The 18,431-nt window shown below is 38.9% G+C and overlaps 1 protein-coding gene across 1 annotated transcript; it reads right to left on the bottom strand.

Annotated features, from left to right (window-relative positions):
* Positions 1 to 3,918: 3,918 nt before the first annotated feature.
* On the bottom strand, positions 3,919 to 16,647 carry LOC148835586 (sodium/potassium-transporting ATPase subunit alpha-1-like). The gene is made up of 23 exons (XM_088913910.1): positions 16,410 to 16,647; positions 15,353 to 15,463; positions 14,754 to 14,813; positions 14,113 to 14,316; positions 13,911 to 14,024; positions 13,510 to 13,644; positions 13,291 to 13,408; positions 12,741 to 13,009; positions 12,147 to 12,345; positions 11,601 to 11,710; positions 11,112 to 11,246; positions 10,784 to 10,976; positions 9,469 to 9,644; positions 9,248 to 9,384; positions 8,762 to 8,912; positions 8,310 to 8,478; positions 8,047 to 8,201; positions 6,708 to 6,831; positions 5,594 to 5,739; positions 5,347 to 5,477; positions 4,927 to 5,028; positions 4,562 to 4,653; positions 3,919 to 4,104 (listed from the first exon to the last, which is right to left on the bottom strand). The coding sequence occupies exons 1-23, from the start codon at positions 16,419 to 16,421 to the stop codon at positions 4,076 to 4,078; spliced, it is 3,072 nt and encodes a 1,023-aa protein (XP_088770036.1). The 5' UTR covers positions 16,422 to 16,647; the 3' UTR covers positions 3,919 to 4,075.
* Between the last annotated feature and the right edge of the window lie 1,784 nt (positions 16,648 to 18,431).

The raw sequence follows: 18,431 nt of genomic DNA, 5'->3' as shown, positions 1-18,431 counted from the left end.
AAGTGGTTTTCAGAGCTACGACTATTATCGGTCTTTGTATGTATTTGAATGTGCTTTCTGCTCCCCAGCCTGCTGCTGCTTCCTCGACCCTGTCTTACTGAAAGGTCAGACAGCTCGCTGCCGCCTTGCTAAGGTTTTGCCAGTGGTCAACCAGGAAAATGGAGCACTAGGTTGCTTAAAGGGCAGGGAAGCCTCAAGGCATAGCCATAGGCAAATTAAGCATTTATAAATAGTCTGTGGTGTTCAAGAACCATTGTATTTGTGTGACTCTGCCTCCTGCCTGAACTGGGATAGGCAGGAGTTTTTGCCAGCTCCACAGATCCATGCAGCTTCTAAGCTCTTGTGCTGGTCAGTGAAGCATGGTCTGCAGCCACTCATGGTGTAATAGCACCACTGAAGGATCTGTCACGGTAACAGTAACTGTGTTTGAGCGAAAGACGTAATAATACGTCAGCCATATCGTGACACTAGCACATATGGCACTCTCACATGCGGAACACTGAGCTTTAAAAGAGATAGAGATGATCCATTCTGAGCAGTTCATGACGGAAAGGGGGAGATTAAATGTGAATACGAGCTGGACACATTGTTTGGAGGCTCTGACAGTAGCTCACACAAGACGATAATGCAGAGTGTGCTGTATGCTGGTGTGGGTTTCCACCGATCTGGTGGTGAGGTATGGCCGAGCCCTCCTGTGTATTTAGATGCACCCCAGGCCTGAGGGAATGTGAATCTAAGATGAAAAGACGGCAGCTGTGATTCACTGTACACTGTTGCTTCAGATGCTTCGTTCAGTTATTATTTTAAAGTACTGCATTAAGGCTTGGGTAGGACTTACCTCCTGGGAAAGTGCTACATATTATGCCCAGAACCAGTGAGTATTGGCACTCATCTAAAGCTTACTACCACATTAAACACAGTATTCTGCGTGACAGCGCTTTAATAACTATCACATGTTATATTGAAATTACCCGATTTGGCTGAGCTGTATAACATTCAGATAAGGACAAAACATCAGCCCAGATGTTGTGAGAAGGTGGCTGGGCTTGTTTTCACTTCAGCCCCTGTGCCCCTCACAAGAGGGTCAAGAGTGTGGTTAGTGAACTCACCCCAGGGGAGACAGGTCCCACAGCAAACATTGTTCATGAGCCCTTTCTTCATCTGTCACTCTTTTGCCCTCTCTGTGGGATGAGAAAGAAATGTCATTTCAAAGCACCAGACATGAACAGTTTTTATTTTGAAAGCAATTTTTTTTATTCAGGATCACAAACATTAATCAAAATCTGTAAAGACTGTATCTCTCTCCCTGACCAGACATGGCACCGCAATGAAACAAATATTAAATAAACCACAAACATCCCTCTAAATCCCATCAGCAAATGTGGTGACCCTGATGTGGCTTTCTGTCCTGCAGGGACTTGTGTACGTGTTTCAAGGCTGGTAGTCTAACTACAGTGTTTTCACAATCATTCCCCAGCCTATAAACCAAAGTGGCAGCTCTGATCAGATTTCTAAATCTTTGTCAAATCCCACAAGCAGTGTGCAATAAAATATACTTACTAAACCACTGCATCCTTTTATTTTTGTGTTCTTTTCAAAGAAGGAAGATATTTGTTTTAAATCAACTAAACATCAAATTAAATAATCACATGGTTATCAGGAAAATGCCAATGCATGTTCACTAGCATATGTTTTGAGATTTTATGGATATGGAACAGACACAACACAGATACATTTATTATGCCGATTAATGTTTATAGTCATTAGTCAGGTTGATCACTATGAAAATCACAGGCTAAGAAACTGTTCACCTGCGCTGTATTTTTTAGCAGGTTACAGATGTGGACTTGTGTTACTGACCTCTTCCTCTTGTAGGACCAGGACAAGAATGTGCCTGTTCATCGGTCTCAGACCTACCTCATGTCATCTTAGCTCATCCTACAACCTTCAAGGTGACACAAGTCTGGTGAATAGGGTGTCTACACCTGTCACATTCATGTCATGCAGGAAATCCCTTGTTGACTGTCTGCCTGAGATGTCATTACATTCTATACAGTCCAGAGGAGGTGTCAGGACTTGATCAGTGTTGTGCTGTAGAGGCAGGTTGTCGTTGATTAGTTCTGTACTGATCAAACACACCTGCACAAACTACAGTATCTCTCTTGGAACTCACAGTATGATCAACAATTAGCTAATAATTCTGCAAATGTGTTCCACTTTCACTGGCATGTGTTAGCGTGATCTACAGTACACAAAACCTTAATTCATCACTAAAGATTCCCTTGTTGCTGAGTCATCCTTGATATGCAGGCCGTTCTCAGTTTTAAGCAGCATGGCATTCAACAGGTTAAACTGGCTCATCACCTGTCTCCCCAGCCTGGTGATTTAGGGTTTTCACAATAGTCAAGGTCAGATGAGAGTATCGCAGCCATTCATGAAACAAATGATCAATTAATCAAAACCCAAAAACATTTAGTTAAAAAAAACTCAAAACCTGTATATTTTTTTCCATTTTCTTGAAAAACACTTGATCTTTCTTATGTTTTAGAGATTAGAGCCATAAGCTTATGGCAGTGTATAATATAGGCTCTGTGGATAAACAGCTCAGGCTGGAGGCCCAGTTTTCTCCCGTACTGTAGCACACAGCACAGAACACAGGAGTGCAGGCATGGCAGTTCCCCTCCCCTTTCACCACACATCATCACACACTTAGCTGCTAATTCATAAGTAAATACATCCAATCCATGGCAGAGGAGAGCTTTTAAAGCTGTCTCTAGCCATCACTCCTGCTGCTTGTCCGAACTGCCTCCCTTCACCTTTGCCTACTTTCCCCTTCAAAGGAGGAGGAGCAGAGCTTCTGTCTCCCTGCCCTGCTCAGGCAAGCTTAGTTTTGAATGTTGCATAGAGATGTAGCCTAAGGACAATTATGCAATATGACAAAATGTAAAGGCTTAAGCAAACACCTATTTGCCTGAGGTTTTCTGACTCACGTTTTGTGAAGTTACTATAATTCAACTTCTGAAAAAGTAAAAAAAAAAACAATTCTGAATAAAAGGTTAAAAGTACTTTAAAGGTTTAAAATTCAAGGCAAAGAATTTGTAACCTTTGTGATTTTTAATTTGAATGCCTTTGAAAGCTTTTTTACCGAGTTTGTTACCACAACATGTGCATTACACTTCACTAGCTGACCACTAGATGGTAATAAAGAGTCTATTATTTTGACTGGCTTATTTAAATGGAGATCAAAGTTGTTTTTTCCATTGTGTATATTTTTATACTGCTCTGTTGACAGCACTGGAGAACAGAGCTGTTATGCAAGTGAAGAACAGATGTTGTTTTAAAGCAAAGGAAAATAAATGTGACATTTCCTCTTACAGAGCAGTAGGATGCTTGTTTTTTATTTTATTTACTGAGGCAAGTGCTGAATATTTCACATGTATGACTTATAATTCTTTTTATTTAGTACCTTTTTGTTTAAAAGTCTTATTAGTGTAGCCTGCTCTACCTACAGATACCTAGAGTTATTTTCGTCAAGCCCTCTCACAATCATCAGAATAGATGAAACTGCACACAGCTGCTTGACATACTGTACAGCACACATGCAGGTTGGTTGGCATTGGCTGTTGACCACCCATGAAGTCAGAAAACAACATGAGCAGCACAGTGCTGGTAATCTACCTTAGAAATCCATTTATCTCCTCAGATTGAAGGACTCATTATATTTAACTTCTCATTCAACAATTCTACAAAGTGAAACTGTTTTGAAACCTGCGAGAGATGAAATTGCTTAAATATTGTAAATGGTTAGTATAAAAAAATAGAATAACCTGGAGATGCATTCTGTTTTTAGTTCTCAAGCACAAAAATACAGTTAGTGCTAGCTAATATGATCAAATAAATTGAACCACCAGACACAGATAGTAACTCTGTGAAATTTTATTTTGTTTTACAGAGTTAAAAACATACAGTTCTAGGTACTCCATAACAAAGGCACAAAAAGTCTTGATTCTCTAACTGAGCTGTTAAAGGTCAGAGCTGTAAGACTCATGCACAGGCCTGTATGATGTAGAGAACCCTAATAGTATGTCTCTTTCTCCACCCAACCTGAAAAAAGAACAAAAAAGATATTATTCTTTCAAATTTCCACTCATGTGAAAAGTTACCCCAAACCCAAAGAACAAAGACCATAGGAAGACTGCAAAAACGCCAGATATCTGAGCCAATCAGGCACTCCCGAAATGTATTAACATCACATAAAAAGTACATAATAATAAACACATAAAATATTGGAACCAGCTGCATTTATTGCATGTCCAGTGCCACTCATTCAATAAGGTTATTGAATGTACTCCCACTGCAGATCAGCCATTCGGGTCTGCGATTTCATGGTGGCAATAAGCATGGTCAGAAGCCAGTTAGCCACCAATCGCTTAGACGTTCTCAGTGAAACCCTCCAATAAGTGTATGTGTCCGGTCAGTTACGCTCGTTAGTATCACTCTAACATACAGCAGGTGCAGAAAGTAATGCCAAAGAAAATTTAAATCTTGTGTTCTCACTCACCTCCTGGACAGCGTCGGAGGATGTATTTCCGGATCTCGTCATAGACAAAGATGAAGAGAGCAAAGGGAAAGGGGCAGAACCACCAGTGCGGCCTGAAAAGGAGTAAAGAATCTCTAGCAGCACGTATGGAGGCAGTACTGTCTACTCTTGAGTATTACGGTGATGGACACAGACAATTTGAAAGTTAGAATTAAAGTCCCATGTAAGCAAGAGGCTGGTTACACAGAGTACTTTTTGCCACATGTTCTGTTGCCCATGACTTTCAATATAGAGCATTTCTAAATGCAATGTATTCAGCATTACACATTGGTGACAGCAAGTACAGTAATACTAATAAAAAACAAGAAGAAAAAATAAAATCTCACTTGAGTGGGTACATTCTGAGGGCAATGTCCATTCCTGGGCAGTAAGACAGGAGGGCAGCCAACGCTGTCTCTTCAAACAGGCCAAAGACCAGGATTTTGTTTCTTGTGGACAAAACACAAAGAAATGAAGTCATCTAGGAAAGCTGAGGTGCAAACAGGGAACAGGAGGCACTTCTTCACACAAAGGATTGTGAAGCAAGAGGAGGCAGGCTGTGAACCAATTCAGCAATTTGGTCAACTGTGCACACATCCCAGAAGGTGTTAATGGATTACATACCTATAATATTTCATAAAAAATAAACATGCAAATAAAATATTACTTGGAACAAAGAAAACTAGCTTATGCATTCGTTTTTTTTCCAGCATCTTTGTACTGCTGAAGATTCCTTACATTATTAAGACCAGTATTAATCAACTTACCTCAGTCCCTGTTGGAAGACTGAGTTTCTTCTTGTTTTACAGATGATTAACACCATCCACTGGCAAATCACAATGGTAACAAAGAAGGCTGTTTGGCAGGTGTACTCAGCAATCTTTCTTTGCTCATAGGTCTATATAAAAATCAAAAAACAGAAGAGGATGAGAAATGTTATATGGGTTTGTGTTTTTTTCCATATTTTGAGCTCAAAGAGTTGCTCATTTACAAGGAATGATTGATCATACTGACCCACTGCTGTCCATAGCTGTCTTCCAAGTCATTGATATATTTGTCATCCCAGGTAACACGGATTCCCATAAGCCTTGATGGAAGAAAACCATATTCACCAAGAATGACGAAAAATGTGAAAAATCCTCCCAAGGCTTGAATCATTCCTAAGAAAAAGAAGATTTTTTGTATTTATTTGGTTGACAGTTTTATTGAATGTCATCTACTTTTGAACCCATTTATAAAGGGTACAATGGAAATGCTCCATCAAACATCGAGTATAATTTCCAGAATCCTAGTAAGTGTTCCTCACTGCTGTGCATTAAAGTAATTTTGAAAGAACAAAAAGGGCCAATTGCACATTCTTAGCAGGCTTTTATCATTGAATGTATATATATATAGCTGCATTTGTCTGTCAAAAGCAGGTTTAAAAGTTCATTGAAAATTTACTGTGCATTTATTGGAGATCTATCATAGCTCACCTCTGATAAATTTGTTTTGTTTGCTATTAATGTAACTTTGTCTGTGTGAGGAGGAACCAAGCTTATTATTTCACAATCTTTAACTCACATTGATCAAAATCCTCAAAAAGCCATGGTGACAAGTCAAGGTAAAGTATACGTGAATAAGCAATATGAAATGTTGTTGTAGCTAAACCATCACATTTACCAGTCAAATTTAATTGATTGGTAACATCCATAAAGCTACAGTTCTTTTTGTATTGCATTATACAGATCTACTAGCATTTGTTGTATTTTATATTCTAAAATTTGAGTTTCCACATTTTTTCCACAAAGAAAAGCACAGAGTAAAAAGAATACAATAGTGCAACATGTCTAAGACATTTGCACAGCGGTGTGTGCATGGAGCTTCACATAACTATCAGCAAGCACTCAGCAAACAACAGCTTTGTTCATAATTCCCTGTGAAGTACACCTGCCTCTCTTATCTGTAACATGCTATGAAGTACCTTCCTAATTATCCTCATTAAAAAAAGTGGTATTGCCATTTAAATTGACTTACTACAGAATACAGGACAAATAAAAGTAGTGCTATTATGCTTTGACTTTTTCTTGATAATACTTTAAAAATCAATTGTTTTGTTCTCTTGGTTTTGCTAAAATAAAGCTCTTACCGATTTGACCATAGGCCATACTGATCAATCTTTCATTCACTAGCTTGTCGGTGAAGATATTCCTGGGGTTTCTCTTCATGATGTCACTCTCTGCTTTTTCATAGGCATAGGAGATCGCAGGGATCTTGGACATACAGACACATTTAAAAGCCTGTTATTAAATCCTGTGCACAAATGCTGCACTTTTTATCTTCATTCCCACAATAACAGTCAGGACTAAGACACTGTAAGCGGGATTTGTGCCTAAACCGGTCAGACCTCAGTTCTGGCACCTCTTAATTTGAGTCATTTCTCCACATCTAAGACGGTCACTATTTTATCTTGTTCACTCATCTATTACATTTTCATGATGAAATAACTCTTTGCTCTGAGAATACCTTAGATACAGACTAGAAGAGTAACAAAAATGGAACCGGATGCAGAGCCTCACTTTTTGGTTTGCTGCTGCTTGTATGACAGTACAAGTTTGCTTCTTAAATCTGACTAAAGTGTTCTGATTATATTACTGTACATATCACGATGGGTTTAAGTCATTATTTCATTGAAATTATGAAAGATATTAGAATTTTATCCATGAAATGAAATGATCTACAGTATTTGTGTCTGCAAGGTTACCCACAAGGCTATACAGATAACATGTGTGTTCTGTTTGCCACTGTTGAGACTTGATCATGATCACAAAGCCCAGCTCCCAGGCTAGCAGCTATTTCTGCAGGGCCAAATGCCTGGGTCACCTGCTGCAGCAAAACTCCACGCTATCTTTTAAGGGGATGAAGTCACGTTATCACCTATAGTCTACAGGGAGATCATACAGTCAAAACTCAATTGCCCCAATGACAGGAAAAGTAGACTTATCAGTGTATGAGTATAGAAGTTTAGTTACTTTGTTAACATGTTATCAACAGTGGTGGCTTGAAAATGCATTGAAAGAGAGTTACATTGAAGTTAAGCTGTATCGAATGCTCAGAGCACAGTAAAGGTGCCGTTCTTCCGTTACGCATTGCACAGTACACCCCCTCTTTGCTGTTTACATCGAACTCCGGCTCCTTGTGACTTCCAAGTTAATTTTAATAGTTAGGTATTGCTATTAGTAAACAGTACCCTCTGCTAAATATGTACAGTGTTGAAACTGTGGAACATGAAGAGTGTTCCCAATTCCCAATTCCCAATTCCAATTGGGAATTCCAGCCCCAATTCCAGCCACAGTGTTATAATTAATAATTGTACATGAGATACTAGAATTGTGGTTTGCCATACTGTGTGTGTAACCGTTCCAATTGAGTTTTAAGAAGAAAAACAACAGTTCTTGAACAAATGAATAAAATGTAGCTGCTCTCACCAAGTCAGTGCCCAAGTCAATGCACAGAATGGTGACAGTTCCCAGTGGCAGAGGAATGTTGGCAATGATGAAGAGCAGGAAAGGTGTGATCTCAGGAATGTTACTGGTCAGGGTGTAGGCAATGGACTTCTTCAGGTTATCAAAGATCAAACGGCCTAGTAGGAAAAGAAACAATTTTTAATCAAGCAAAAGGAGGACTTTGGGCAATTTCACATGGAATCTAACATTACTGTCCCAGAAACTTTGGGACACACTTGCTTTACCTTCTTCTACACCGGTCACAATGGAAGCAAAGTTGTCATCCAGCAGGATCATGTCAGCAGCCTGTTTGGAGACATCTGATCCAGCTATGCCCATAGCAACACCGATATCTGCTTTCTTCAGGGCAGGGGAGTCGTTCACACCATCACCAGTCACAGCTACAACGGCCCCCTGTAGATGGACAGGGGATTTACTGGTTTGTAAATGTAGGAAGATGGCCAACTTGCTTTGGTTTATCAAATTCTTTCATTTTAATACAGAAATTAAAAAAAAAACAACTGACTGGAATAAAATGAAAAAGTCTGATATGTTTTCAAGCCTGTTACGTAATAGAAGATGTCAGATCTCTTCTTACGCCTTATATACCACAGTATTGTGTATAACCCAATCTAGGGTGTTTAGTCAAGGCTAATGACTATTGTCAGAACAGGAGTAACTCAATACTGCGCAGCACCTGTCGTTGGCAGCCCTCCACGATGATGAGCTTCTGCTGAGGAGAGGTTCGAGCAAACACAATCTCAGTGTGGTGTTTCAGGATGTCATCCAGCTGCTCGGAAGTCAGATCCTTCAGGTCACTGCCGTGAACTACACAGGCTTTGGCATCTCTATAAAACAAGGTAATTTAAAAAATGTAATTAAAGCGACGTGGAAGTTCATTTTTAATTATTCCAAGGCTCTTGTGTTTTACGCCTAATGTAATATACATTGCTCACAACGCTAACAGTCAGAAATGCATCAGTTCCTTCTCTCAATTTGTTACACATGTACTGTATTACATAAATAAATCAAATTTCCACATTTTCCAAACAAAATAAACTCTTTAGTCAACATCTGGGAAGTGATTTCTCCTAATACTGTACCTACATCCTATCACTTAGTATTACTGCAACAAAATGAAGGAAACCTGAGCCACAGAAGCTTAAAGTCTCTGGTATTATACCTCGGGTTGACTTCAGCAACAGGGATTTTCAGACGGGCTGCAATATCTTCCACAGTTTCATTACCCTCAGAGATGATCCCAACACCTTTTGCAATGGCCTTGGCCGTAATGGGGTGATCACCAGTAACCATGATAACCTGAAAGAAATAAAGTGAAAAATGACTCCAGATTGCTTAAGACAACCAACATGACAGAATGCTTATATAAAAAAAGCAAGTTACCTTAATTCCTGCACTCCTGCACTTGCTAACAGCATCAGGCACAGCAGCCCGGGGAGGATCAATCATGGCCATCAAGCCCACAAAGCAGAGGTTCTCGGTTGGGAAGTTCACCTCATCGGTGTCAAACTGAAACCCTCCAGTAAACTGGTCGTCAGGCAGGGCAAAGTGGCAAAATCCTGCAGGACAGCAAATGGAACATGAGGAACCAGCAGATTCAGCAGCAAGAAATCTCGCTCATCTTACTGCATTAACCCACAAGAAAAGAAATCTCAGAAGACTCAGAAGACAAGACAGAATGTACTTTCTTATTATTGTGTGTTCTAGAGTTGGTTTTTAAAGTCCAGTTAGGGAAAGAATTACTGTGTCCCAGCTTTGGAGTCACAATTCCACCAGTTATTAGAACGCACACTATGGCAATTTGATGAATACAGAATTTTTACTTCTTTACTTTTAACATTTTTTAACACCGTGGCAATTTTACTTGCCACTTATTTTACTTATTTACTTGCCAATTTTTCTTATTACTATAAAACCTATTAAAACTATTATTTCTATTAAAACCTATTACTTCAGCCTAGCCTACTCACACCTTACATCATAGTTCGTTGCAACTATGGCTGCTGATGCTGCTGTACATGCCATTGTGTGTCTCAGTGCTGGCCTTCCAGGTACACTGTAGATACATTTGTTCTGACCAAACTATCCTCCTCCCCACATGTCTGGATGGTGCCCGAGCTGGGCACCATCTGAGTTAAATACTGCATTACTGCCATGGATTCAAAAGGGACATAGCGAATACAGCTATCGTTTAGGAGGATTTTCTGGTCTCAGAGATTATTTAGAATTATATAATCTTAGCATGTCTAGAGGGGTTGGGGAGCCAGTTGACCTTGGACCTCTAGAGGTTTTTCCTGACTGAGGAGTTTTGGTTCGTTTCCTCTGTTGTCTTCTGGCTTGTTCTCTTTCTGTATTGTAATGTCATGCATTGTCACACAGCGTTCTTAAGTGCCTTGGGGCAACCTTGTTGTGAAAGGTGCTATATAAACATAAATTGAATTAAATTGAATTTTACTTCTAAAGTGTAAGGAGTGCAGCTCCGCCTCTGCTGGGATTCAATTTTATCTACTTACAGACAACACAGGGCCACACCTCAGTTAAGAATTTTGCTTTATGAAAAGATTGGATTTTCTGCAGATGGTGAATAGAACAGTATTGAAGTTACAAACATGTCACCATCTGTATTTGCTGAGGAACCTACTTACAGTAGGTGCCAACATTTCCAAGTTGAACCACAGCACTGTGGCTGTGCACTTACCAAGCACTCTTTCTCCCAGGCCACCGAGCTCAAGGTAGGCATTCTGGAAAGCATCCTTCATCTCATCGTCCAAAGGCTGTTCCTTGCCCTGCATCAAGATGGTGGAGCAGCGGTCGAGAATTCTTTCTGGGGCGCCCTTCATCACCAGGATGTATCGGGATTCAGATGGATTTGGGTTCTTATGGATAGACAGCTAGAGAAAAAAGCCATTATGCGTTAAGTACACATGAGAGTCTGTCCACATTGATACAAAAATTGTTGTGCTTATCCATGTTTGGAGAACTGGCTTTTGTGGTTTGCCTTTAGGCACCTGGATTAATGTTTGTACCTGGTACTTGTTGGTTGAATTGAAGGGGATTTCTGCCACTTTGGGATACTGCTCTCTCATTCCTTTCACAGACCCACAGCACAGCTCAATACATTTCAGCAGGGCAGCTTCTGAGGCATCACCAGCAACATCTCTCTGCAGAAACAAACATACTGAACTTCCATTGCAAATGCAAAAATCCATACTGGGAATGGGAGTCTAATGCATAGAGTAAAAAATTATTAATTATGCATTTTTGTGATATTTTACTGGGATACCATTTTTTAGAGGGACTTTTTTTAATTGTGTAATATGTGATACAGTATATTCTAGAACAAACAAGTTTTAATTGAGTACTCTAAAGTAAAAATATGTCTATACAGTATATCAATTAACATGAAAGCCTTGAATTATAAATGTGTTTTTAAAATATAAGACAATACATAAAAACTAAAAAAAACAGGACTTGTTCACTACATATTAAGTATGTATTCACAAAAACAGTGTTACCTTCAGCACTGGTAAATTCTCATGGTCAGACATAAACACAGCACGGTTACACAACCCAGCAATACGGGCCAGAGCAGGCCAGGATGGGGAGCTTTTGTCAAAGGAGATACCTGTCAGAAACCAGACATGAAGAACATTACAAAATCCAATCCATCTCTAGAACGTTTCTCAGTCAATTAAAAGTCATTGTGTTACATTTTGTTTTTCTAGGTGGCCAATTAGTTAATTGTATGTTCATAAAAAGGATGGAACATGACATCGGCAGCTACAATCCTTATGGTGCTATGAACTTCCAGCGGGCAGGAGCTTCCAGAGAGTACCTGTTTGACTGAATATGACTGGATGGAATCGGTCAACTGGAGAGATTTTTCTGTGATCTGCTTTTAACATAAAAATACTTAAAAGCTCACAATGCAAGAAGAAGTGGATGGCTTCACAATTCATAGCTTTGAGGATGAGGAGTTTGAACTGAGATATAACAGTCTTGTAGATTGAAAAAATGTTTTTTTTATTATCTGTTGAAATGAAAGTGAACTTTTTTCTTACCGCTCTGATCCTCTGTGGTGTCAACTTTGTGAATTTGGTTATCAAACCACAAATGAGCAACAGTCATTCTGTTCTGGGTCAGGGTGCCAGTCTTGTCCGAGCAAATGGTAGAGGTGGACCCCAGAGTCTCCACAGCTTCCAGATTCTTCACCAGGCAGTTCTTACGGGCCATACGTTTCGCTGTGAGAGTCAGACAGACCTGAGGGAGAGGGAAAGATTAACAAGTATAACAACTGTAAATGCATAAAGTAAGCAAAGATTAGTCCAACTGAAGCTCTACATGTTCAATTCCTTATTTTAACAACAGAGAATGGACCCAGATGATCAGATGTCAAGTTATTACAATACGTTATACATTACATGTTCATTAAACAATGTTACAGTTTGTCTAACTTGCTAAATGCCAAAATTAAATTTAAATAGAGAATCAATTTGTCTTAAGTGAAAATTTGCCTAAATGATCTTTAGTGTCAATGAGATCATGCCATTATTGGTTCAAAACAATAAATATTTTCTTCCTAAACTATCTTTTTATGCCAACAATATTTTCCTATTCATGTTTCATGGTATTTATTGAGAAAATGTTATTCTTACAGTGACAGTAGCCAGGAGACCTTCAGGTACATTGGCCACAATGATTCCAATCAGGAAGATCACGGCCTCCAGCCAATTGTAGCCAAGGATCAGGGAGAGGATGAAGAAAGAGACCCCCAGGAACACCGCCACCCCAGTGATGATGCGGATGAAGTGCTCTAATTCAATAGAGATGGGTGTGCGACCAACTTCCAGACCAGAAGCAAGAGTTGCAATACGTCCCATCACAGTATTGTCACCAGTGTTGATGACAATCCCACGAGCAGTGCCTAAAAGAAGAGAGATACACAATAACTAGTAATACAAAAAATCCTCATTCTTTCTTGAGTCCGACCCTGTAAGTTAATGTACCCTGTAATAATACCCTGTATTAATGAACGCCTTATAAACAGGATGCACAGTACATGGTTTACTGTAGAATGCAGTTTTATTGCAATGTTTAAAATAAACTGGAAATGAGAAATAACTTTTAGGTGCATCACATGCTTCTCAAAATATGTAAATAACTTAATAAAATAGTTCAAGAATGACACTGGATAAAAACCCGCACCTTCAACACAGTTGGTAGGGAAGAAGGCAATGTTCCTGGTCTCAAGAGGATTTTCATTGGAGAAGTCAGGCGATCTGGTCTGAGGTTCAGACTCACCAGTTAGGGAAGAATTGTCAACCTGCAGAGAAAGACAACTGTAATTTTACCAACGTTTGGAAAGGACAGCTACTGTATGTCCAATGGAGGTGTCACTTCTTTTGTCACACAGAATTAGCCAACCTTGCAGCCGTGAGCCGAGATGATTCTCAGATCAGCAGGTATCCGGTCTCCCCCCTTCACTTCCACCAGGTCTCCAACAACAACCTCCTCCGCATGGATGCTCTTCTTTTCACCGTCTCGGATAACCAGCGCTTGCTGAAAACGGACAAATTAGTTATACTGCATATTCCATTTCTTTTCAAATACGGTAAGGGTTTGCATGTGTAATAAACCAGTTGGATACATTATGCATCATTGTTTCATTTAGTCTCACTTCACTAGGACAATTAGTCACACAGTATACGATGTGTCTGTGGTTTAAAGACATTTCATTACCAAGTATTATTGTGAATTTTCTTCCAGGAACAAATATATTAAGCATGACTGTCATGACTTGACTTTAAATAGATGAAAAGAAATACCTGTGGAACCATTTTCTTGAATGAATCCATGATCCTGGAGCTTTTAGCTTCTTGGTAATATGAGAAGAAGCCACTAATGATCACAACAAAAGTCAGTGCAATTCCCAGGTACAGCTGCAGGAAAATAGAAAAAGACACTTGTCGGCACCAAGAACTATATTATACGTGTCTTTAAAGTTTCAGACCTTACCTATGTGCTTACATTGTCATTGACGGGTTCTGGCTCTGTGGCTTGTTGAATTGCATAAGCAAAGTAACAGAGGAAGGCTCCAGTCCACAGAAGCATGGAGAAACCGCCGAACATCTGCTTACAGAACTTGACCCACTCGGGGGTGGTGACAGGAGGAGTCAGGACATTGGGGCCATCTCGCGCCAGGATCTCAGAGGCACGGCTAATGGTTAAACCCTGAAAAAAATCAATCAATCAACCAATCAACCAACCAATCAACCAACCAACCAACCAACCAACCAATCAAACTTTCCTTCCTAAAACTCAATTAAAGATCCTCAATTAAAATGTGTTTGGTAAACTTAATATTTTTAAGATATCATATGTACCATCATGTCCAAACCTACAGCACAAGCTCATTTACGTTCATAGTTCTGTAACCTTTAATTGAACTTTAATTGAAGGATTCAATAGAGTGGGATAAAACCCACCAGGTTTGAGAGCTATACCTATTCAGGTATCAATGGATTAGAATTAAATTTTGGATTAAAAATGTGTGAAAATAAAAATATATACAATATACCATTACAGTGACTGAAATGTGAAATGTTCAGAGATAAAAGGTACTGAAAGGATTACCCCAGTGATCGGAGGAGCGCAGAACAGAAACCTACCCGTTCGAGATCAGTGCCATACTTCCGCTGGATCTCATCGAACGCCAGCTTATGATCTTCCTGAATATAAAAGTTAATAAAACTCCTGAGTACAAAAGGTCTTTAATCAAATAGTATTGTGACAAAATATTAATATTTCAATATTTACAAGATATTAACCATTATATTTTTTCAGATTAAACAAAAGTGATAAGAAGAGGTTGTACTGATAAATATATTTTTTTGTATAGGATATATTTTTTTTAGCTAAGAAAGTAAGTGCTAAATGTTTAACATTCTTGCAACACACCCATTAAGATTATTTCCATATTCACGATTTACCATTGTCATGTTTCTTTACGTAAGGAAACATGACTCTTGGGGAAACTCAATGATTCATTCGTTTAAAAAAGGCCAATTACTGATCATGCGGCATGCCAAATATGGTTGAACCCCAGATTCACATTTCCAGTACTGTCACTCAGTACAGACCATATTATAGGTTCATTTCCCCCCTTGAATTACTGCATTTTACACTCTTACTCTCAATGTAAAAGAGAAAATAGTATCTACAAGTGAAGAGTAACTTTACAAAAACAAATAATATATCAGATACTCACCAAATCAACTTCCTTCTTCAGTTCTTCTATGTCTCTATGTCCCTTCTTCTTTCCTTTCTTCTTCTTTCCTTCTTTCTCTGATGTTGGAGTTGCCTCATACTTGTGTCCTTCCTAAGACATTGTGGAGATTATTATTGTCACTACTGCACTCAGCAGGAAGACAGAATGGTTAGCATTGCAAAAGGTTCAATGATCATTTGAAGAGGAAAACTGAATTGGACCCCTTCATACAAATTCAATTTATGTCCTCAGGATGAAATCTGTGACAGCTTTGCACCAATTGAGAGATTATACTACAATGTACATGTGCAATGGGTCCTATTAACTCTTCTCTTATCCTTATCTTTCCTTATCTTATCAACAGTTTGTAAAGAACAATTAATGGATTGTAAGCAAAGGATGTCAGATACATAAATACAGAAACCCTGCTTATGGTACTGCATATCAAGCCTATTGGATTGTCATAAGGTTATACCCTTAGAGGACAATAAATATGTTAACTGAGGTTAAGATGCCAAAGATTCAAAAGTTAAATTCATTCTTCATACTGCAAATACAGCCATCTTCTCAAATCTGTGACTAAGCTGCTTTGTCAAGTGGTAAATTAGACGGTGGTGAGATTTATTCTTTGGCTGCTTCATCAGGTCTGTTGCCCACCATTGTCATTCAAACAGAGTCCAGTACCACACTTAAGAGATCACTTTATTGGCCATATACAATTTCTTGCATTAAGAATTTGCCTTTTCGCATACCCCAACTTGCTCTCCATGAGACACACAGACAGGGAGAGAAGCTTGGGGTCAGAGCGCAGGTTCAGCCATTTATACGGCACCCCTGGAGCAGCTGGGGTTAAGGGCCTTGCTCAGGGGCCCAACAGAGTAGGATTCCTCTGCCGGCCGCAGGATACGCACCGACAATCTTCTAGCCACAGGCGCAGATCCTTAGCCACAGTGCCACTGCTCCACTTTTTTTTGCAACGTGATGAGCAGATATATGTTGTTTTAACACAAAACTACACTGAAAATACCTAAGGATAGAGTACATAAAAAATACTTACTAAAAATCCCATGTTTGCTGGCTTTGTGTGGGAGTCTTCTTATTTAAACAAACAAACAAACAAACCAATAAATAAATAATTTGGATTTCCTCCTGAGTAGGCTGTGTGGTGTTTCCAGCTGTTCCCAGGGTGAGTGAGCCTCTTCAGGAGGACACAGCCAGCCTTCCCTACCTGTCTTCCTCAGTCCTGCACATTTATATCCTCCAGCCAGCGTGATGTCACAGATCCTGCCATGAGCAGTGAGAAGACTCTTGGCCCTTATTTACTCAAGTAAACTTCAGCGTTGGTTGTGCCTTCAATTTAGTGTAAATTGAACCGTGAAGGTAGTTTAGCCAAGTGGTTTGCCATCATCTGTCTGCCTTTGTAAATACAGGATTCAGTATAGAAATTATTTTGCTCAAACTGCAAAGTTTTGTTTTATCTGCAAAAACTACATCTGTAGAATTTTGCTTGACATCCATATTTCAGCACTGGAAATGAAGAATGTTGACACTTACTGGTGTTTCACATGCAAGTGTTAGTAATTTCTTGATATTAATTAAGGTTTGCGATAAACATTCTTAAACAATTATAGCACCCAATCACCATACCCGAATATTGTCATAAATAAAGAATTGCTAAGAAATTAATTCTCCAGGGAAAAATGTCCTCTGAAGTATGCAGTTTTAAAAGAAAATCATCACTTATTTGACTTAGGTCTAGATTATATTTCTCTATAAGGAAGAATTATTTAATTTTTATCATTTTAAGGTTAGGTGATTATTGACAAAACTCTAGTTCTGTCAACTAAATTCCTTGTGTTAAGTTATGGTGTATTGATAACATGTAACATTTTGATACCACAAATGTATACATTGTTTGTGAAATTTAGTATCTTTACAGGTACATGTTTAGACAAAATGCATACCGTGTATTCTAGAGATTGGCAGAGCTCATGTGGATTCTCTTATATTCAATCAATAAAAGGTTTAGATTTAATGCATGTTAAAATATCTTAGATGCTCCCATATCAGTAGGTTCAAATCTCTGTCTAAAATGTGAACTTAGTACAAAAATAATAAATCTGCTTGGGCATCTGAAGCTATAAATAGAGCTATTCTGTAATAAAGTATCCAAGAGGATGCCATCTCTCAATTTAGTCTCATTGAGTAGTTTCTGTTCTTTTTCCATTTCCTTTGCAGATAACAATATATTTTTGCAATTGCTTAGAACAAAGGAGCCCCTATTTTCTTCATCCGAGTCATGTTTGTTTAGCAAATGTGTCTTTCTACAAAGCCACAGCCACAGCTGAACGGAGCCAGCCCAGCCTAGAACTTCACCGCAGCTGCATGAGGTGACCTTATAAGGACCATAGAAGAGGCTACAGCTGAGATGAGGATCAGAAATGGCTATTTGGTTGGTAGTAGTTCATTGATCTACAGATTTCATCCAGTGTTTTCTTTTGAGAGGTCAGTATTTTAGCTTCAACAACTTGACATGTTGACATGTTGTTTGTTGCAGGTCTTGTGTGTGAAAAATGCCTCCTTCTCAGAGGTTTAAATGCACTTCCACATACAGGAGTTTTCCATTCTCTCTTCTGTTACATGCTATTGATCTAATGATCTTGAAAAAGTAATTTGGGTTCATTTAGTCAACGCCTTTGAACATTTTGAAAACTTAAATCAAGTCCCTTCACATTATTCTCTGCTCAAGAATAAAAAGGGGTTTGTTCCTTTTGCCTGTCAATGTGTGATATTTAAGCCTGAGAATGTATCTGATTGCTCTTCTCTGGACTGAATGTTATACATAACATCCCTTGATTTAAAATCTGCACCTTAAATTATATATCCAAACATTTTTTTCTGCCTCAGTTATTGCTTCCTCACATAGTGTAGATGATGTACAAATGACATGTAGTGTAAGCAGTTTTTATGAATGGAGTTTTAAACACAGGATGAGGTCAAACCCTAATCTCACCCACTTCCCTTTACCTACATATTCAGATCATTTTTCTTACTCACTCTCTTGTAAGTTTCACCCTTA

This window comes from Atractosteus spatula, chromosome 4 (genome assembly GCF_055471065.1).
Source record: "Atractosteus spatula isolate fAtrSpa1 chromosome 4, fAtrSpa1.hap1, whole genome shotgun sequence".
Lineage (NCBI taxonomy): Eukaryota > Metazoa > Chordata > Actinopteri > Semionotiformes > Lepisosteidae > Atractosteus > Atractosteus spatula.
This window is presented reverse-complemented; position numbering and strand designations above follow the sequence as displayed.